This window comes from Scheffersomyces spartinae (genome assembly GCF_019049425.1).
Source record: "Scheffersomyces spartinae strain ARV_011 chromosome Unknown scaffold_5, whole genome shotgun sequence".
NCBI lineage: Eukaryota > Fungi > Ascomycota > Pichiomycetes > Serinales > Debaryomycetaceae > Lizanozyma > Lizanozyma spartinae.
The window spans coordinates 463,070-484,807 of record NW_025065052.1 but is presented as its reverse complement, the minus strand read 5'-3'; the positions used below and the strand labels follow the sequence as shown (position 1 = coordinate 484,807).

Here is a 21,738-nt window from a genome sequence, read left to right as displayed (position 1 = left end):
TATAAAATTCATACTTGTGCTCAACCGACAAGGGAAGGCCCGATTGATCAAATGGTTTGATAACGGAATAGCCCCTTCAGAGCGTGATCAATTGGTACATGATGTCCACAGATTAGTCCTTCTGAGGAACCTGAAGCATCAACTGAACTTTGTAGAGTTCCGGTCACATAAACTTGTGTATCGACGGTATGCTGGACTCTATTTTGTTAGTGCAGTTGACATGGCTGATAATGAGTTGGCAATGTTGGAGAGTTTGCATTTCTTAGTTGAGTTGTTAGATACGTATTTTGATAGTGTGTGTGAGTTGGATTTGGTATTCAATTTCTACAAGTTGCATGCTATCATGGATGAAGTATTTTTGGGTGGAGAAGTACATGAATGTAGCAGACAACGAATATTAGATAGACTACAGTATTTGGATAAGTTGGATTAGATAGACTATGTGTATAGGTAATGATAAGGCTGATGCTTATAAGTATTATATTAATGTGATATTATTGTTTGTAAGTTGATCGATACCTTTCTCTCTTATATGATTCCATATGAGGTCTGACACCTCGGAGATTGAAAGGCCAGTGACATCCAATTGGAATGTAATATCTGATGGAAGTACCCTTTCAAAGTTACGTTTAACCTTTGATTGGAAGTGGACCTTTTCGTATCTTTCATCTCCATAATCTTTCCGGGTAGCTAACTCTTCCGGCGGAACCGATAGATATATTATTGCATCTGGTCTAGGTAATCCCCTATCAGGTCCCAATAACCAATCGATATCATTCAAATTATCTTTACTCAACAGGTACGCCAATCCAGAATATACGTATCTATCCATTACCACCCATTCCTCACTGTTCAAAAGGCTGATTATCTCTGATGCCAATTCCCATCTGTTGGCCAGGAACAATAGATGCAACGCTTCATCACTCAAGTCATAGTGTTCATTAGTTAAATACTCATTGATTATAGAACCAATGGGTGTGGTACGATCAGGAAATTTGAAGATCTTTGCATCTTTTAATCTAGAAGCAAGAATAGATACTTGAGTGGACTTGCCTGTACGGTCTAAACCTTCTATTAGTACGAGTTGGCCCCTCATTGTGACTATTGGTTGAAGAAGTCCAATACGCGTTGAGAAAGAAATTAGTAGTACACAATAATTATAGATCAACTACTACACCAAGTTACATTATTCAGTCTAACCATGAATCTGACCTTGGTACGATCATTTACTTACTACTGCTCACTTACATATCTTTACACATGTGCGAGGGATTATGACCGAGAGAGTCAAAGCTTAGCTCATCAACCGGAGATACACCCTCAAATAGCAAACTACTCTTCAACACCATCAATAATCTCCATCTACGAAAAGACGTACGGAGCACAATGCACACATAGTCACGAGAGGAGACTCCAGAGGCTTTCGAATCAGTCCACCAAACAGGTCCAATGACGCCTCTGGAACGGGTTGTAGAGAAGAACGTAATATTGCCAAGTTCCGATTTGTCAATGAAAATTTTTTGGAGAATACATAAAGTTCGTGCATGAAACGAGACAAACATAATGGTTCGTACTACAATAATATTAGTACGAGCGAATGGTCTAATGCTACATTTAATACCTGAAGCATATTACGCAATGACATCATCATAACTATTGATGAGAACCCTTCGATGACTCCGCCTTACAACGCTCGGATCTAATGTATCCGACTGGTTAACACCAAAAGCCGAATGATAATGCCACTCATAATTTACCTATTATATATTTAGGATTGCTACCACTCTACAAGGATCGGTAGGCGCAGTAAGCGTGCAATACCCTTAAACCTTTGCTGGCATGCCCCAACATCTATCGTGTAGGATGGAAGGGTTCACTTGTGTATGTAGGGCACAGGTATGTATGTGATCGTTTACAGTGTTCAATTTTATTGTGTAATACCAATTATACTATAGCTGAATCACACTGGCTTTTACTACTGTTTCCTAGTATTGTTCCATATCGTTTCACACCGTTTCATATTACGGATCGACTACTCTACACCCAGTGCACCATACCATAACTATCATTATACACCTCTATACTTCTCTCTATTATCCTCCTCTCTATTGTAGTCTCACTGAACTCCGTATACAGTCAATTACCACTTCAGGACAAATATCCATACCAAACAAGCCGTCAAGTCCCAAAATCGGTGCCGAAAATTTTGTGATAGAAATCAACAAGCATCACCAAAACTAATCCACCTAACAGCAATACTGTTTAGGATTGAGTTCGGAAAAGTACAGATCATTTTGGCTGGTGTTTCCTATTAGCACTTTGATTGTTGTGGGTACTGATCATGTCAAGAGTACAGGTATTAACAGGTATGTAAAGAAGACTATGATTTGATTACGATTTGCTTTGATTCGGTGTTTTGAAGAGTCGATTTGTTGATATGACATGTTGATTTGATGGTATGACACGGCTATCCGATAGCCGTGACTTTGTCATCGTAATAGTGTCATAATTGTATCACCATAATTCTGTGAGACTTGTATGTTCACTTACTAACAGTATTTAGTGGGTGCTAACCCTAATCTTGTGTTCTACGCCTGGCGTTTACATAAAACTTATTCTGTTGATGTCACCATAGTCAGCCGTAACATCCCGGCTTCTACAAAGAACCTTAACTTCATCTCGTCCACTTTGGGAAACGAATCATTTACTCCTTATGGTGTTCACACCTCATTGGCTGAAATCCCAAAGGGGTCATCATCCTTTGATATCATATTTATCAGTGCAAGTACACTTCAAGGATTCCAAAGTCTTATGACAGATTTAGCTTCATTCATCACTCCAAAGGAAACCCTTATCATTGTGGAACTGTCAGGCTTTATCAATTTAGAACAGTTTGTTACTACCAATTTCCCTGATGCAAATACAAAAAATCCAATACATCAAGTGTGTTCTATTATGAATGATTCAGACATTAAACAGCTGGTTCAAGATTATACAACTTTCAGACACCAAAGTTTAAGTCGTGATAATCGTATCTATATTGGTACTTCAACTCCTGATTCTAAATTAGATAACTTTACCAATTTCCATAGAGTTGTCAAGTTGTTTCAAATGGTACAACATGATTCCCAGGATAATATCAGTGTGTTGAAGACATTAAAACCAAAGGAGTTTATGACTTATCAATGGAAATTGGCTTTACCAAGAATCATCTTCAACCCCTTACTGGTTATCTTTGAAATAGAATATCCTGAAGACTTTTCCCAGCAGATCTTGTGCAAACCTTTGATTTCAGGTTTGGTCAATGAATTGTTCAAAGTCATCAAAAAAATGGATTGTAAATTGGTTAAAGGCTTTGAAAATGAAGCTAGTTTATTGAAGAATTGGTCAGAATCATATCCTAAAAAATCGTCTAATCCTGATTATATCCATTGCAATCAAATGTTTTACGATTATTATCATGGCAAAACTGATGAACTTAATATCGATGTTTTACTTTTACAACCCATTCTCTTGGCAGATGACAATCTTATTAGAACTCCATATTTGGAAAACTTATATTCCATGCTTTGCCAACTTGTTAAGGTGAACAGCAGTGGGAGTGCTTCGTCTATCTTTTTTACCAGAAAAGGGGACCCTTCTAATCAACTTCAAACCAAAAATCATAATAATAATGTCGCTCGCTATCAAGCCCAAGAAGAAGAGACTAAAAAGCAACTTAGCCAAATGGATGTTCGTCTCAACATATTAAATACTGATGTTAAGAAATTGGAAGGTTCCAAAAATCAATTGGAACAATATCTTAACAACAAATCAAAGTTTAAACATCAATTGGACACTGAAATCGAAGGTTTAACCAAACAACTATCTACATTACAAGTTCAAATCAGCGAGAGCCAATTGATGTTGAGTAAACAAGAACAACAGCATAATCAGCAAAGGGAGCTGATACAAAAACAAGAAACATATTTGCAACAGATTGAAGAACAAAAAAGACTCGCTCCACAACAACAAGATTCTCACCCTCATTCCACCACCAACAAGGCTGTTCCAAGTAGAGATTCTGTTTTACAGAGAGAGAATTTAGCTGATTTAACAGACATTGCCTTATATGGTGAACAAATCAATAACTCTACAGAAAAGGTTTTGGCAACCCCTAAAGTTATGAGTAATCAAATGCCAAGTAGAGAAGCATATGAAGCAAATGGCAATGCCAGCGAACATACATCATCAAATGATTTACATGAAAGAGAATTGGAATTACAAAGACGTGAAAAGAGCTTAATGAATAGAGAAATGGCATTGCAACAGCAGCAGCAGAATCAACAGCATAATAACCGGATTCCTACACTGTTTAATAACTACAACAATGCTGGTAATGGGAATGGAATGGGTGATCAACTTCCACCACATGGGTTACCAGCCAATGGAATGCCTTCAAATGCATTTCCACCCAATCTTACAACTAATACAGCCTATCCACCTCAACCACAACAACATATGTCTCAACAGCCAATGATACAACAGGGAGGTTCTCAAAGACAAACACATGGAGGATCGCCTAATGAAGTGATTGGTAGAGGATATCCTCCCCAACAAATGCCACCTCAAGGACAACAAATGCCACCTCAAGGACAACAAATGCCACCTCAAGGACAACAAATGCCACCTCAAGGACAACAAATGCCACCTCAAGGACAACAAATGCCACCTCAAGCACAACAAATGCCACCTCAAGGACAACAAATGCCACCTCAAGGACAAATGCCACTTCAAGGGCCTCACAACTACAGTCAATCTGGCTCAAGAATGAACTCTATGACTTCGCAATACTTTGAGTCATATTCTGGTGGTACTGGAAATGGACAAGGAGGGTATTATGGACAACATCCACTGTTTCAAAACGCCGCCCCTATTGATCCACTTGTTGAGCAGAGGTTCAAGCAGAACCCCAAGAAGCTGAATCGTCGGTCGCAATATCCTCAAATTAGCCAAGGTAATATGGATGGTCTTGATATGGGAGGAAGAGGAGGAATGCCCATGCCCATGTCTGGGATGGGAAGCAAGCGTTCAAGTGTTGGAAATGCATTAAATCTACAAGGACAAGGACCATCTAATGGAGGGTCTAATGGGTTTGCACCTTCCGGACCAAGAAGAGTTAGCAGTGCAGGGAACTTACTTCCTGTTCAAGCTAGCTATAGTCAACCAGCACATACTCAGAATAACTTGGTAGTTCCTCAAAGACACGGGCCTGGTCAAAGCCAACCACAGCAACAGCAACCACAGCAACAGCAACAGCAACAGCCACAACAAGAACAACAACAACAACAATTCAAGACTTCACCCAATTTGAACGGAACAGACTATTCTAGTGCGCCGGATGCCAATGCTAAACCATTAGGAGGAATTAGTTCCTCAGCCACATCTCAAGACCAACCAAAGAAGAAGGGATTCTTTGGTAGAAAGAAGTGAGTCAGTAGTAATGGTAGCTAGATAGTAACTAAGTAACTAATATTAGTGTATATCAGTGTCAGCAGTAGTAATAGAAGCGGTAATAGTGGTGCATGTCTGATAGTCGTGTACTGACACAACCCTACTAGAACTAAAATTATAATCACCAACCATTGGACTCATTCATGACCAAGACCAAGAAAGAGTATTGGAAGCAATGGGTAAGAGAAGCTTTTATGAAGACGACAGCGACGTGATTTCCATTCCAGGGCTTGCTACTGCTATTCCTGAAGACTTGAAGGCAAAGGAAGGAGCCCATGGTGAAGTGTCATTTGTTGATGGGATGACAGTGAGAACATCACCTTACTTGGAGAAATACGCCAATGAAGTTCGTTACTACGTACATGATAAATATACCATCATTGCTGCTGAATTGGCTACTCAAAGACTGGCATTAAGACAAGAATGGAATTCTGTCACTTCATTTTTGAACAATGATCTTATCAAAGATCCCTTGTTACCAAATTCCATTTACATTCTTACCATTACCTTATTGGGCTCAATTGCTGCTCGTAACAGAGGTCTCCCACTTCGTTTCTTAACGCCGGCCGTCTTCGGAACTGGTGCGGTGGCTTATTATGCTCCCAATACTTTTAATGCTACTAAAAGTCATTTGTGTCAATTGGAAAGAGAAAACCTTCCTGAATTGTACCAGCAACAACAACAATTGAAATCGCAATGGGATGCATTAAAAGACAAAGGTGATAGACTGAGTGCTCAGTTGGAAGCGGAACTTCAAAACAGTGTACACCAAACCAGAGCTTTTATTAAAGATTTATTCAAGTAAATATGCACATGCATAAAAATTGATACATGTCTATAGATACATAAGAATAATATGTTGCATAAAGCAAGTGAAAGCAATTACCTGCAAGTGAAGAATTCGTATATTTTTGTAAAAGCAAACGCGATAATAATGCTTTCAAAGTCTATAAAAGATTTGTATTGTTGAATTTTGTAAATGCATAAAGATAATGAAAAATAAATGCTAAGAAAAGATATATGGTTCAATTAACACAGTTCATTAAACAGCAAGAATCTCATAGGTAGTATAAACCAATGCAATCGCACCGATAGCAATTAAAAGATAATTAAGTAATGTAAGTTTTTCTCTTTTAGAAACTTCCTGTGCACTCATACCACTCTCAATCTTACAACAACTTCTCAAATGTAATATTGGAGGGTACATGTATACCAATGGGATACAAGCAAAGCACCCCACGAATGAAACAAATCTATCCAAATTTTGACCACCAAACATGGCAACCAACGCCGTGAATATCACGAACGAAGACCTGAACAAATTCTTTAACCATTTAATTGTACCTGATTGTTTTCCTGATTTCAGTTTCGGGAACAATTTCAGTTCTGTCAATCTAATGGCTGGAAATAACTGAATAGGGGTCGATAACAAAATGGCAAAGGCATAAAGCAATTGAACCATAATGATTAATAGGGAATCTTGAGGTAAGTTCAATATAATCACAGTCTTGATATCATTACCATAAGTCAAGTAACCCAATGACCCGATAAAAATAAATATAAGGGAAATAGTAGCCACAACTTTGAAAAGAACAACTGGGAAATGATTTGGTTTGATCATTGATTCTTGAATGGGGATAATCAAGCCAATACCTTCAAATGCGAAGATAGCCACACCAATGAATAAAGAAAACTTTTCTGAGTTGAAGAGGTATTCGATATCATCACCCAAAGAATAGACAACCAAGTCAAGACCCACATAGTAAATGATGGTTAGTAAGCCAAACATAATAAATACATTGGCCAATAATGCTGCCAACAGTAGCTTGGTTATATCCCTTATCAATGAGAGTGGAATCAACACAAGCACTTGAAAAACCACAAACCATTCGATCTTCAAGTCTTCAACTTTATAAGAAGAAACATTACTGACAAAGGCTCTAAAATTCTCTCCGGTGAAAACAATATAAGCAGCCACGAACCCAATTTGGGAAAGAATGATAGATGATAATATAAGTTGTTGAAGCCATCTGCCATATAACTTATAGCCTATTTCAGCAAAACTAGAAACTTTGGTAGCAATCTTGGCATATACCAATATAAGATAGCACCAATAGGATAAGATACCAAAAAAGAATAATGTAAGTGTTGAAAACAAAAGTCCACCATTGGAAAATGCCTTGGGTAAGAACAACACGCCTGTCCCCACGAAAGCCTTAAGCAATAGGAAATAGGCTTTATTATCCGTGGCGGTACCTGCTGGGTTTATATATTCTGGTTCAGCTAGTTCCGCTAAGGTAGGTTTGATTTTATGGGAAAGAAGAAGGGGGGACTCTTCATCATCTATTTTGTCACCAAACGGTTGATAATGACAAGCTATATCGTCTTCATCTTCAAGTTCTTCACCAGCAAAGTGGCCGTAGACCAGTAAGAACTCCACAAAGTTCCGAGTCAAAATTGAAGGCTTTTTCGTTTGGATATTACGTTTATTGAACTTGTTGACAAGGAACTCTCTTCGAAAACCACCAGGAACATTAAGTGAGCTGGCTGTAGACCCTCTTCTTGATGTTTCAAAGTCACTAGACGATAAACTGACAGATCTCTTTAGCTTGAGCTTGCTGTCTTGGCCTAGTTTGTATAGGTCTCGGGTTATGTCGCCTCCGTGCAATGTAATGGGATCAATGTTCTCCGGAAAGTGTTTGCTCAACTGCAGCAACATATTCGGATTATCTAAACCAGAAGCAAAGTCTTTATTGTCATTCGAACCAACATCGTAGTCTTGACTTATATGCAATTGTTGCTGGTTGTTGTTATCGTCGTTGTCATCCTCAAGCACAACTTCTTCACTCAAAGATCGTTCCGGGGAAGCACTATTCTCCCGACTAACAACTCCACTCGTCCGGTTCAATGCTTCCTTGAGTACTACAGAGTTGCCGGCGTTTCTGGTAAGGAACAGTGGGTCTCGGAGAAACAGCGAGTTGCTGTAGGAATTCGAAACTGATCCGGGTGTACTTTTACCAGAGATATTGGGCAGTGTCAGAAGAGCAGGCCGTGTGAGAAGAGCTATAGATCTTCTTCGTTTAGAGTGTTCTGACTCCTGTCCCGCAGGTTCGGAACTGTTCTCCAACATGGTGGTATTGTTTGACAGGAGAAAGAAAGAAGAAGGAACGGCCAGTTTTACTGAGAGCTTGTGTTAAGTATTTTTAGAGCCATGCCGCACGGCTTATCAGTTGCCGTTTTGGGACGACCAATTGTTGAGTAGCATTAGAAGTTTTGTGATGATCCACGCTATTGTGTAGTCGCTGCAAACATGTATGCACATGTATGTTTCTATGCATATATGTACAAAGTATTCGTTTATGTACGCGAATAAGTAAATGTGTAGATGTGTACGTATGTGATTAAATGTGCGTATAATTATATGTCGTATGTAATATGTTCGTTAAATCAGTTCAAATCTTGTCACCAGCTATTTGATGACCTCTTTGATACGCCAATTGATAATATTTAGTTGCATCTTCATGAATAATTCCTTGTTCACAAAGCTCACCCTTCATATAATAAGCATCGGCGTCATCAAACTCTTCTATAGCACGGTCAATCCATGTTATAGCCTTCCCACGGTCCTCATTAGGAATATGTCTCGATATACCGTCTGTTCCAACCATACACCATCTTGCAAGGCCAAGCATAGCCTTAGGGCTGCGACGGAACTTGAGTGATGAACTTGTGGCCTTTATGTACCACTTAACAGATTTACTGGCATTCTTTTTCCGGTCCAATTCTCCATACTCGTAAATATACCCAAGTCTCACTTGAGCAAGTAAACAACCAGATTTAGCGGACTTGTTATAGTATGAGAGTGACTTGGCATAATTAACAGGCGCTATCTTCAAGCAGTCTTTAATGAAATCATCTTCAAGAGTTAAATCTCCAGGATAAATCCCTTCGTAAATGCGTCCCAATTGGAAACAACTAAGCCCAATAATCTCAACTAGTTCTTCCTTGTCATCACCATCTAATCTGATCTCTTCTACCTTGATGTTAGCTAAATCATGGAAATACCTGAAGAATTTTGTCGAACGGATAGCAGGTGCATTCAAGTACAAAAGTGATATTTTGTAAATGGCTCTATTATAGCCAAATTTGGCTGATTGCTTATAATAATCCAATGCCATATCAAAACTTTGGACAGACTTGTCTGTGTTTGATTGTGTACCTTCTAAATTCATACCAGTCGTATCTTCGTATTCAAAGATCTCACCAAGTTTATATAAACTTTTGTAATCATTTGAATACAAATTCAAACATTTTGTATACCATTCAATGGCTTGGGGAATATCTTTTTCAAAACCAAAGTCTTCCCCGAAAGTTTCCACATAGTCTTGGTTGTAAAGCAAAGCATACAAATAATAGCATTCGCTACGGATGGAATCATCCTTTAAATTATCATCCTTCACAAGCTTTACCAAATGATTAATAGAAGACTTTATAAATAACTGCTTGCTCTGCGCAGATTCTTCTGGTCTGATTGAATTACCTTTGATATTAATAAGTTGGTACAATTTGTAGTTTGTTGCAGAAATCAACATCTTGATCCATTTCAATCGATATTCCAACGACTTGTTACCACTAGCAATAACTTGTCTTAACTTGATAAACTCCTCTATCTTATGACTTATTTCCTGATCTTTGGTAACCGGCTGTTTACGTACAGGCGACGTTCCTGGCGAACTTCCACCATTAAATCCACTGTTTAAGCCAATCATGGAAAATCGATGTTCTCGTGCTAGATTAGGCATCAGAGAGCTCATTTGTGGAAACATCAGACGTCTGTTATCCATGTCTCTTTGCATGTTCATATTGTTATACATTAATTGGAGCATTTCTGGGTTCATGGCAGTAGTACCGTTATGACTTTGGTTCTTCATCATTTCATACATCATGGGATTCATCATTTGCATCTGGTTGAACATTGGATTCATCATTTGCATCATTTGCATCATCATTTGCATTTGCATTTGCTGGTTCCCAGTCGTGGAAGCAGAGTCACCAAAAAGCGAGGGAGTAGGAGATCCAAACATATTCTGTCCAAATATTGGTGGTTGCTGCATATGTGGGAGCTCACCTTGAATACTATTCATGTGGGTTGGAACACCATACACCAGCAGTGACATATTCTTCCGCGGATCAAGAGTGTTGTCTGAAGTCAGCTTGGAATTAATTTCAGAGCTCATCTCAGAAGAATCAAGAGAATCAACTTGAGGTGGTGATTTTGGAGGAGACATCTCAGACAATGAAATATTACTACACATTCCAGGTCTTGTATTGCTCATATAAGTCTCAGTTTCCTCGATTGGTTTCTTGACGAAGAGCTTTCTTGAACTATTGGACTGAATTGAACTATCATCAGCTATATCTGGCTGTTGGTCAAATATATCACCTTTATAAGTTTCCGGAGTCATTAATTGTTTTGCTGCATCTTTCTCCTGGGTTGGTCCAGCTTCCACTGTTTCGTCTTCAGATTCTTCATCATCAAAGAGGAATTTGGAATAATCCGAGATCTGCTTTGAAGGCTTACGTATTGGCTGCATATCTAATTCTTCCAATTTCTTAGTAAATTCAGACATATCGTCTTCTTTAGTACTAGCTTCAATAACAGTATTGCCGGCATTCTCTTTCCTGCTGGCAGATCGAGATTGAAGATTGGTATTAACTGCAAAGGTAACTTCCGATTCACTGGAAAAACTATTATTAATATCACCAGTTGTTGCTTCCAAGTCTTCTTGCTTCTCAGTTACTTTAATTTCTTCATGCAACTTTGCTACTGGATCCAAAGGAACTAGAATGTCGTCCTCCTCATCGCTTCCATAGTCCAGCTCCGAGCCAGTGAAGTCGTCTTGTTCTGATGCACCCCTATTTGACGAATGGAAATCAAAATCATCATCTAAATGTTGTGGCTCATACGGACGTGAATCAAAGTTCGTAGGAACATTTCTGTTGCTAGTGTTTGAAGAATATGTACCTCCAAAACTGGAAATACGATTCTGCTTTATGGAGACCAGGTTCCTCAGATGTACAGACATTGGCTCCGATGGATACCGACTAGAACGTAGCACCGATTTACGACTCTTTAAAATAAGCTCATTATCAGTTTCTTCGCCGCCTTGCTTTGCAGAATACGAGGACAAATATGATCTTGTTGAACTTTCTTGGGGTCTTGGCTTTGGAGATGGAGCAAATGAGTATTGGGAATTAGAATGAGGGATCTCTTGTTTTAATGCAAAAGATTGAACAGAAGTATCATTTGTGACAGCTGACGATTTCATAACAAACAGCGGGACTCTTGAGGAAGTAGAAGATGCCATTGAGGCAATTGAGTGACGCTTACGTTGCTTTTGGACGTCCAAAGCCGCAGGGAGTTGCTGTTGGGGGATTGAGGGAGTAGGCTGAAGTAACTCACAACTTAACTCATGTTGTTGTTGCCTGGAGGCCTCTCCCACGTACATTGAATGGCGATTGTTAACTGGAGTAGCTCTTCTTTGTTGCTGTTGCTGCTGTTGTTGCTGTTGTGCATTATTCATTGCTGCAAGTTTTACGTAATACTCCTTCCATTCGTTATAATATGGATGCAGCTTGTTGGCATTAGAAGAACACTCACTGGACTCGTAAGATGCAGAAGCCGCATCGTTTCCTGAATCAGAAGGAGCTACTGAGGAAGTACCTTGATGCTGATATGGAGAAGGTTGCCATTTAGGATCGCTTTGTAATTGTGTTTGGTTACTGTAATGAGCCATTGGTGGCACGTGTTGCTGTCTGTTAGTAGCAATCAAGTTTGGCAGTTGAGCAGACAATGTTGATGTATATTCCAGAGAAGTGTCAGATGGTGGTGGAGGTGGATATGAGCTTGGATAAGTCACATGATGTTGCTGGGGAGTAGCCGGTGGTTGTTGGTGTACCAGCAACTTAGTTCGTAAGTTATTTGCATATCTTTGACTTTGAGAATCCCCGGCGTAAGGATAATCAGTAGGGGGGGGAGAAGTTCGCTGAAAATGAGACCTTGGGTGACGGTTTGCAGTGGTGGTATGTTTTTCGCTTTCGCTTGACGTGTATGAAGATTCTGAAGTTACGTACAGAAAGTCTGAAGAAAGTGATTTGGTTGATTGATGAAAGGGTGTATCAGGAGACACTGGAGGAGGAATTCGACGGACTGGAGCACGTTTAGCCGTAGTAGATTGAATTGGAATAGCAGGTAGTTCATTCTTCTTGTTCAATGCTGCTGCTGCGTTCCTAGCACGAGTTGATTCAACACCGTAGTAGCCCGTATCGATTCTAGCAGTGTCCACAATTGAAGGTTCTGGAGCGACGTAGGATTTCCGTTTACCGAAGAGTCCCATGACGGCAATTCAGTTGTGGTAGTGGGGTGGGTGGGAAACACTAATTATATCACGAGTGCATAAACGTAGAACAAAGTCCAACTAATAGTAACGGTTATAAAGTGTGACTTCTGTAACTAACTGCAGCGTCAAACCAACACCACTGGTAGTTGAGTGAAGAAAGAATGAAATAAGCAGAGAAGAAGAAGAATATATAATTATGGAACTTTCAGCAGTGCGATCCACTAATAAAAAAATGTATAATTAAACTTACTATTATATCATAAGGCACACACCTTGGACCGTTCCGGTACGTCGAGGTGATTGCTAATTATTATTGTGAAATTACTACGTAGGAATTGTGGTAATGTGTGAAACTGATAAGTACATAGTAATTACTAGTTTGCTGCAAACACAATTGCTTTTACGATCTGTTATTGCTGACTTCTGTTAGTCACCTGTTACTACTACTACTGATACGGAAATTGCTGGTATTGTTTCTTGTTACAGCAAAAAATGCTATTTAACACTCACCCATTCACCACATTTATCCGGGCACCTCTTCTCACGGAACTCTCGATTCGCCTCGAAACTGTGCCTTTCATACCTTTATTGAAGCTTATTTATTTGTTTGTTTGCTTGAACCCAAAAATAGCCAGCCTACTGATGGGTTTCCTCTTTGGGTTGAATTGAAAACAGCAGTATTCTGGCCTAATCGGTCGGATCTGTGCGATGACTTAATTTAGCACGTGATAGGCACTGTACTTAAAGACGTAAGTGACTTTTAATATAGGCAATACGCACGTGGTGATTAAAGCCCCAAATCGAGGCTCCTGGGCTAAATATACATTAGGAACAAGAGATCCAAACAACATTTAATACACCCAACAGGGGGGTTCAGTGAAAAAATACTAATTAAAAGGCACCTTACGTATTCCATTGTACTCTTAATTTGCCGTATTATTGGCTATCTTGTTATTCTTGTTAGCATTGACTATGTAAAACATTGATTTAAATTACGTACGTCATTCTTTGCATCGCATTACGACATTGTAAAATATCGAATTATAGTACGACTGCAGGCCAAAATGCATCCTTGGAGCGCATTGCATTACCGAAAGGCATCTTCCTAAATAATACCCTTCAAAACTTGTGATATTCTTATCTAGTCAAAGGGTACGAGCTTCTCTTGTTGTAATCTAATACTCTCGGATGCTGCAATAGCACTTGGAATCTTAATCCCACAACAATCTCCCCAAGTATTGGCAGCCTGATTATGCACGTGACCACATTCATCTTCCAAATGATCACTATGTTCAGGTATTCCCTCAGGACATTCGATTAATGATCCAAACTTAAAGTGTTGAATAATAGGCAACTTATTCAACACTTCGGCTTTATACATCTTAACCATACCTTCTTTAATTTTTGTCCACGATTTAGCAGCCAGTATATCGTCCAACATAGGAGAATGCCATCTTATACTTAGTTTCTCTGTAGATTTGGGTAATGTCTTGATATTGTTGATGAAATAAATACATTCAAAGTACATAAACTGTGAATGAAACTCTTCCATCACCTCAGCATTATGAATCAGTTTGGGCTTGAAATATGGATGGCCCGATAATTGTGAAGCCCCGAAAAGATAAGGCAAAAAGTGATAATCATCTAATCCCCATACCCCATGTGATCCAGCAGGTTCTAACCAATATATTTTCTGTAAACGTCTCATGATTTCAATGTACCTTACAAACACTTTAAGTATGAGATATTGATAATCCGATGGGGTAAGAATCTCCAATTGCTTCAAACAATAAAGGAAACAAATGAAATTCAATTCATGACCCAGACCATAGTCTATTCTTTGTCTATTACCCCAGCTTTCCCCATAATAAGTTTGTAGTTCTTCTATTGCGTCAGTAGTTGGCACTTGGGGTAAATAACGACTCAAATCAAGGGTGGCAACATCATCATAAAACAGTCGGAATTCGATCTTACCAAACCTTGAAACATCCTTCTCGTGCTCAACGGGGTTAGTATCTATCAAAGCATCGGTAGCATCTAAAAGTTTCATCAACAGTATCCCCAAAAGAGTCTCACTTGTTGCCGTTTTATCATTATTCTCTTTGCCTTCCACCAGATTCTGTAGGTCAACTACAAATGTAAGCACATCGTCTAAAGTGGACGACTCTGTCCATTTGGTCAAGTCTTGCTGGGTAACGATCCTGGAAACTGGCTTCATCTTGTAAGGGGAATAACGCTTAGGAGGAAGTTGGTGAAAGTTGATTTTTGTCGTTACACTAAATGAAAATTCACCTTAAAGCAGTCTTTCTAGCAAAGGTAGTAGCTGGGGTGTTACTTATACATAAATAAAGGCTTATATATACGCTTATATATACGCTTATATATACATATACAAGGCTTATATATTGTGGAGTTTATAATACTTCCTTCATGCCATGTTGAACTTCACTAGACTTCCGGTAACTCAAGCCGGACTTAAGCAGTGCACTTCTAAGTCATATGTCCTTCACAGCCTTCTACAAAAGTTGTCCATAGACTACGTCAATGCTCCCACAACCTTCCCTATTGAAACACCGTCTAAGGCAGAAATCATGCTCAAGGGTGAGAAAGAAGGGCTACTGAAACCAAGACAATATTTTGCCTATGCTAAGCTGTTAATGACGTTCTATAAAGCAGGCGTTAAGAACGCATGGAATAACCGACGTGAAAGTTCCCGTATAATGGCAACCCATTTTCTTGAAATGGTAGACAAGAACGGTGATACCATCAAGGCTAAACCTTTGAGTTTCAATCAGTTATCAGATTTCATGTCTCAGATCATATTCATGTCTCGTTTGGAATTGGATGCCGTGAAGAAACTGAATAATGCTTCAGTCTCTGATTCAACACCGAACATGGTAAAACGTCATAAAACTGACGGTAAGGATGGTGATCCTGTGGCTGATGTCAAAAGTCAATTGTTTCGTTTAACAAGAAGTGAGTTCCAGTTATACTATCGAAGTGGAAAGGATATTCAGAAATTAGCATTATTCTTTTTAACTCTTTTGATATTTGAAGAGTTTACTCCATTGATATGCTACTACATTCCTACAATTGCTCCTTCCACGTGCTTGCTACCAAACATTTATCCTAGAATATGGAAACCTGAAGCTCTTGCAGCATTGGAGAGCTACAAGCAACAACAAAACCAACTGGTTGAAGTCTACGCTACAAAAAATGCCTATAGTCTTAACGATGATGAAGTCAGACTTATGTCCAGAGCCTTGAGACTTGTAGGAGGTATTGTGCCTGTTGGATGGTATCCCATGATATATTTACGTAGGAGATTACAGAACCATTTCAACTATTTAACTGTGGACAACTACTATTTATCTGGACTTAACGGGAACGGGAATGTATGGGATCTATCTCGACAGGAATTAATACTTTGTTGTTTGGAACGAGGTCTTTTATCTTGTGTTGGTGATATTCCTTCCAATGAATCTATGCAGTGGTCTTTGATTCGGTTTATATATGAGTTTGAGAACGCTAATGTTGGGTACATTGGATTGAATGCTCAATTAGAACCCTTGGGACAGTTGGAGAAGGAAACAGATAAATTCTTGATTGTAAATAGTTAAACTTATAAAGTTTTCAAAAACTGTAAATATATGTATGTCACGTGACTTACATGGTTACAAGTTACATGCTCTTATAATCTTTCTAAAATTAATAAATAATACTTATAATAATTCTATTATATGAAAAAGACTTCAGATTAAGATTACAGTCTCATTACTACTTTAATTATTTAGATGGACTCTTATCAAGTACTAAGTGAGTGAGAGTTATAGTGGGGATACATTTTTATCGGTAAAGGTACACTACTTTGGTGATACCGTTTAACAAAATAAACTAGCAAACTGAAGGCAACCTTTCACCTTTTAAATCAACAACTAAAACCAGATCAAATGCTGACTCCGTCTTCGCCTGCATCTGATGCGGCTATAAAGATAGAGGCCGAGTCAAACTCCAATGGTGATGAACTGACTGCTCTATACACTGTGGATGACATCTTTATAGGTTGTAAGATATACGCTTCTAAAGATGGAGACTTTCGATTAGCAGAGATTTTACAGATACATACCAAGAAAGGAAAGAAGGTGTTCTATGTCCATTTCCAGGATTATAACAAGAGATTGGATGAATGGATAGGAAGTGATCGTATAAACTTCAGTAAGGCCTTGATACTACCTGAGCTCAAGGTTGAGAAAGAAGAGAAGAAAGAAAAGAAGTCCAAACTGAAGAATTCCAAGAATAATTCTAAGAATGATAAACTGAAACAAGGCAAAGTCAGTGGGACTGCTACACCATCGACTCCGGGTCAAGGGAATACGGAGATGTTAGATTTGGATAATTTAAATGTTCAAGGACTTAAAAGACCGGGTGAAGAGGTTAGTAGAGAAGATGAAATTAAAAAACTTCGGACTAGTGGATCCATGACTCAGAATCATCTGGAAGTTTCAAGAGTTAGAAACTTGGATAGAATCATTTTAGGAGAACACATTATAGAACCATGGTATTTTTCTCCTTATCCAGTTGAATTAACTGAAGAAGATGATATATATATATGTGATTTTACATTATCATATTTTGGGTCTAGAAAGCAATTTGAAAGATTTAGAAAAAAGTGTTCTTTAAGACATCCTCCGGGCAATGAAATATATCGAGATTCCAGAGTGAGTTTCTGGGAAATAGATGGTAGAAAGCAACGTACCTGGTGTCGTAATCTATGCTTGTTATCTAAACTATTTCTTGATCATAAAACATTATATTATGATGTTGATCCGTTTTTGTTTTATGTCATGACTGTTAAATCTTCTGAAGGTCATCACATAGTTGGATATTTTTCAAAGGAAAAGGAAAGTGCAGATGGTTATAATGTTGCTTGTATTTTAACCTTGCCTTGCTATCAGAAGAAAGGTTATGGTAAACTATTGATCCAGTTTTCGTATATGCTTTCATACGTTGAGAATAAAGTGGGTTCACCTGAAAAACCATTATCTGATTTGGGGTTATTGTCATATAGAGCTTTCTGGACAGACACATTGGTCAAACTATTGGTTGAACGGAACAGTCCTCATTTAATGCTAAAGAATAATCCAAAGGGCAATTCCATAGCATCATCATCATCAACTGCTTCAAAAGGGAATAATAATGAGATTACTATAGATGAGATCTCAAGCATGACATGCATGACAACTACAGATATCTTACATACGTTGACGACGCTACAAATGCTAAGGTATTATAAGGGCCAACATATCATTGTATTGACAGAAAAGATCATGGATCTCTATGAAAAGTTGGTAAAGAAGATAAAGGAAAAGAAGAAGCATGAACTTGAACCTTCACGACTTCAATGGACACCTCCATCGTTCACTGCAAGTCAACTTCGGTTTGGGTGGTAAAGAATATAATGGGTATTTTATATGTATGTACATAACAATGCAATGTAATGCACTGCAATGCAATGCAAAGGAAATTTATTCAATTTCTGTATTGACTTATTCAACTTCTTTCCATATCTTTATGCTCTTATCACCTTCACACGTTATAAGTCTTGAGCCAGACATATCAAATGTAGAATCATAGATTGCTGAGTCTCTTGAACCAGGTGATGGTATTGACTTGGTTCTTTGTATGAGTTTCCCAGAGACATAATTGTAGAATTCAAGTGTCCCATCATCAAACCCAGCAAAGAGAACATTGTTGGGGTTTATAGAAACACTGTTGATGATTCGAGACAGTTCATTAGTAGATGTGAACTCGCTCAATAGTTCACCTCCAGGTGATGATAGCCATTGCTTGAAGTTACCGTTGGAGTCTCCACTGCACATGGTAGCTTCCTTAGGGTGCAACTTCATCAGTCGTATACTCTTTGTATGATGAGTGAGAGTTAATAGAGTTGATTGTTTCCTCAAGTCCCAAAGTCTTATAGTCGAGTCCATTGAACTGGATATGATTTGAGGATCACCTATTTGACTTTCAATGGAAGTTATGTCGCTTGAATGTCCAAGTAAGGTCATCACTTCAGTTCTTGATCGTATGTCCCAAACTCTTATGACTTGATCTCTACCACCAGTGAATAATAAGTCTAGTTCTGGATGTAGACTCATGGTATAAATGCCTCCAACATGGCCATGATAGTCTCTTATTTGACAGCCTTCTGGAGCGTGGGTCCTTTCCAAGTCCCAACATCGCACGGTTTTATCTTCTGACCCACTAAAGAGATAGGGGTACCGTGGGGATACGGCCAATGATCTGACACCAAGAATGTGTCCTGATATGACTGCTTTAAGTTTCAGAGTAGTCAAATCCCAGACTTTAATAGCAGCATCTGAGCCTCCGGTGACAAACCAATCGTTGGTAACAGGGTCCATGGCTACTGATCTTACCCAGCCATCGTGAGCAGAGGCCATCACTCGTTGGAGTTCCCATTGAATATCGTTAGATGAAGGTATCATATCTGTATTTATATTAGCCACTTCATCAGCATCTTCATCTATATTGACATCAGCAACAAGAGAAGTAGCAGTATCGATGTCACCGGAAGAACCTTGTGATGAGGGTAGCCGAGTCAAATAATCAAGCCGTACACTTTTATATGTTGCTTCACTGAGCTCATCAGTAGGAGGAAGGAGATCCTTCCTGTGACCAGCTAGTTTCTTTATCATCATGGAACTGGTAAAAGGAAAAGGGGAGACACGACAAAGCAACTGTTTTGTTTCAACAGTTTGAGATTAATCTCAGTTCTCGTTATTAAGAAGACACTTTTTGTTCACAGACAATACAGTGTATGATACTGTATGTATTGACTGAGTTGTACTGTATTGTGTTATAGTCACTTTCTGAGCATACTGTCTGAGTGTACTGTCTGAGTGTACTGTCTGCGTTACTGTCTGTGTTACTGTCGGAGTCACTTCTTGATCATGTTCCCAGTCAACCTACATCAATTCATATGTCTGCAATCACAACCCACCATTCTAGAGATAACCCCTGACCCGAAAGCTCCAGAAATAATGATGGTAAACAACGAGATCATCGTTAGCAAATTGAGTTTATACAAACAATTCAAGACATCCCATGGATACCTTCAACAACGACTAAGAAGCCATGAGGAGGGCTCAGAACTTGAGTCAAACTACTACAACTTACTTGTGTACTTGCTTACTACGAATGAAAACCACACCGTCCTAAAACTTCATGAAGGTGATTTCTGGAACATCTATAACAACATAAATACAGCTGAACGCACTCAATGGTTGCGTCAAGAATTCAGATTTATCCTTGGAATCCTCAACAGTCGTTCCAGTAAGCTTAACAAGAGTTCAAGTCTTTGGTTCTGGATGAAGAAATTATGTATTGCTAATATCTTCAACAATAAGACATCCAGTGTATCCGTTGATGATGATTTCCACATGCTTATAGAGTGTATGGCATTGAGTTGTAAGCTTCATTTTGCCAATTACTATTGTCACGGGTTTATCAAGTGGGTTGCGGTTGTTACATTGGCCATGCGTTCTTCGATGATCGACACTAACGCTGCTGATGCAAGTCTAATGAACATATATCAATCTATTAAACAGCTTGCAATGGCTCATCTCCAAGACGTCTCTCTTTGGACAACTCTTGGACTACTAATACGACTCTTAGCAGGAGACATCGAGACTCGGCTACAATCTTTTGTTTTAGAAGAATATAATATGATTGTGGATCAATGCAACATCTTAGACAAATACCATCAATATGACCGTCTAAATCAGTCAACTGGAATCAATATCAAGCTTATTAAAAAGGAAGTGGAATACAGTGATCTCCGCCACTATTTAGATACAGTACAATGCCATTACAAGACTCCATACACCATATTAAATGGATTGAATGAGTAAATATTGAAGGTACGATCACCGAACCACTGACGATAAGGCTGTAGATGAGATTTTGTTTTTCTGACACAAAAGCCGTTTTAGGAGAAGCATTCAACTCTTCAAGTCCGTCCATATAGATTTGGTGATGGTTGGATTGCCAGTGACCTTGCAAAAGATTACCTCTTCTCTTCTTCACACTCGAATACTTCTTTTGGAGTATATACATGTATATACCTAAGGATAGGAAGCGGTATATGTAAATTGTTTGTTAAACAAAAATGGTATGTTGATACGACATTGTTGCAATAACTCTCATAACACGATTACTAACAGGGAACTAGTTACGTTTGAAACAACTTCAGAAACAGAAAGAGCAACAACAGCAGCAACAAAAACAGAATCTGCTGCTGCCTCAACTTGTTATGAGAACGGGGGAAGGTACTCATAACAGTGCTGCTCAATTGAGACTTCAAAAAGATATAACTGAGCTTGAACTTCCTAAAGGTATCCAAGTTACCTTCCCCAACCCCAAGGATCTCTTCCATTTCACACTTACAATAGTTCCACAGCAAGGATTCTATTCCCATGGAACATTTGCATTTTCTGTTGAAATCAATGATAGTTTCCCTATGGAGCCTCCAAAGATCAAATGCCAGCAACGAATATTTCATCCCAATATCGATTTAGACGGTAATGTTTGTTTGAACATCTTAAGAGAAGACTGGTCACCTGTATTGAACTTGAACAGTGTGTTCATTGGGTTAAACTTTTTATTCTTGGAGCCTAATCCTATGGACCCATTGAACAAAGACGCAGCAAACATGCTAGTGAAGGAGCCACGGAGATTTGAAAGGGAAGTATATCAAAGCATGAGAGGGTACAATGGGTATGAGCGCGTTGTTTAATGTGGCATGAATACATACATACATACATAT

At 38.8% G+C, this 21,738-nt stretch overlaps 10 protein-coding genes across 10 annotated transcripts; 5 read left to right on the top strand and 5 right to left on the bottom strand.

Annotated features, from left to right (window-relative positions):
• Positions 1–478: 478 nt before the first annotated feature.
• Positions 479–1,096, bottom strand: CDC8 (bifunctional thymidylate/uridylate kinase; the record flags this gene model as incomplete). The annotated part of the gene is made up of 1 exon (XM_043194837.1): positions 479–1,096. The coding sequence occupies one exon, from the start codon at positions 1,094–1,096 to the stop codon at positions 479–481; it is 618 nt and encodes a 205-aa protein (XP_043050588.1).
• A 467-nt stretch (positions 1,097–1,563) lies between these two features.
• Positions 1,564–5,472, top strand: KQ657_004153 (uncharacterized protein; the record flags this gene model as incomplete). Its single annotated transcript, XM_043194836.1, has 2 exons — positions 1,564–1,570; positions 2,564–5,472. 2 exons carry the CDS (start codon positions 1,564–1,566, stop codon positions 5,470–5,472), a joined length of 2,916 nt encoding a protein of 971 aa, XP_043050587.1.
• A 196-nt stretch (positions 5,473–5,668) lies between these two features.
• Positions 5,669–6,298, top strand: KQ657_004152 (uncharacterized protein; the record flags this gene model as incomplete). Its single annotated transcript, XM_043194835.1, has 1 exon — positions 5,669–6,298. One exon carries the CDS (start codon positions 5,669–5,671, stop codon positions 6,296–6,298), a length of 630 nt encoding a protein of 209 aa, XP_043050586.1.
• A 237-nt stretch (positions 6,299–6,535) lies between these two features.
• AVT4 (Avt4p) lies at positions 6,536–8,623 on the bottom strand (the record flags this gene model as incomplete). Its single annotated transcript, XM_043194834.1, has 1 exon — positions 6,536–8,623. The coding sequence occupies one exon, from the start codon at positions 8,621–8,623 to the stop codon at positions 6,536–6,538; it is 2,088 nt and encodes a 695-aa protein (XP_043050585.1).
• Positions 8,624–8,945: 322 nt separating this feature from the next.
• On the bottom strand, positions 8,946–12,890 carry KQ657_004150 (uncharacterized protein; the record flags this gene model as incomplete). Its single annotated transcript, XM_043194833.1, has 1 exon — positions 8,946–12,890. One exon carries the CDS (start codon positions 12,888–12,890, stop codon positions 8,946–8,948), a length of 3,945 nt encoding a protein of 1,314 aa, XP_043050584.1.
• Positions 12,891–14,034: 1,144 nt separating this feature from the next.
• Positions 14,035–15,111, bottom strand: RRD2 (peptidylprolyl isomerase; the record flags this gene model as incomplete). The annotated part of the gene is made up of 1 exon (XM_043194832.1): positions 14,035–15,111. The coding sequence occupies one exon, from the start codon at positions 15,109–15,111 to the stop codon at positions 14,035–14,037; it is 1,077 nt and encodes a 358-aa protein (XP_043050583.1).
• A 217-nt stretch (positions 15,112–15,328) lies between these two features.
• On the top strand, positions 15,329–16,513 carry KQ657_004148 (uncharacterized protein; the record flags this gene model as incomplete). Its single annotated transcript, XM_043194831.1, has 1 exon — positions 15,329–16,513. One exon carries the CDS (start codon positions 15,329–15,331, stop codon positions 16,511–16,513), a length of 1,185 nt encoding a protein of 394 aa, XP_043050582.1.
• Positions 16,514–16,843: 330 nt separating this feature from the next.
• Positions 16,844–18,343, top strand: ESA1 (NuA4 histone acetyltransferase complex catalytic subunit; the record flags this gene model as incomplete). The annotated part of the gene is made up of 1 exon (XM_043194830.1): positions 16,844–18,343. One exon carries the CDS (start codon positions 16,844–16,846, stop codon positions 18,341–18,343), a length of 1,500 nt encoding a protein of 499 aa, XP_043050581.1.
• Positions 18,344–18,439: 96 nt separating this feature from the next.
• Positions 18,440–19,612, bottom strand: PRP46 (mRNA splicing protein; the record flags this gene model as incomplete). Its single annotated transcript, XM_043194829.1, has 1 exon — positions 18,440–19,612. The coding sequence occupies one exon, from the start codon at positions 19,610–19,612 to the stop codon at positions 18,440–18,442; it is 1,173 nt and encodes a 390-aa protein (XP_043050580.1).
• A 1,469-nt stretch (positions 19,613–21,081) lies between these two features.
• UBC12 (NEDD8-conjugating protein) lies at positions 21,082–21,708 on the top strand (the record flags this gene model as incomplete). Its single annotated transcript, XM_043194828.1, has 2 exons — positions 21,082–21,084; positions 21,145–21,708. The coding sequence occupies 2 exons, from the start codon at positions 21,082–21,084 to the stop codon at positions 21,706–21,708; spliced, it is 567 nt and encodes a 188-aa protein (XP_043050579.1).
• Between the last annotated feature and the right edge of the window lie 30 nt (positions 21,709–21,738).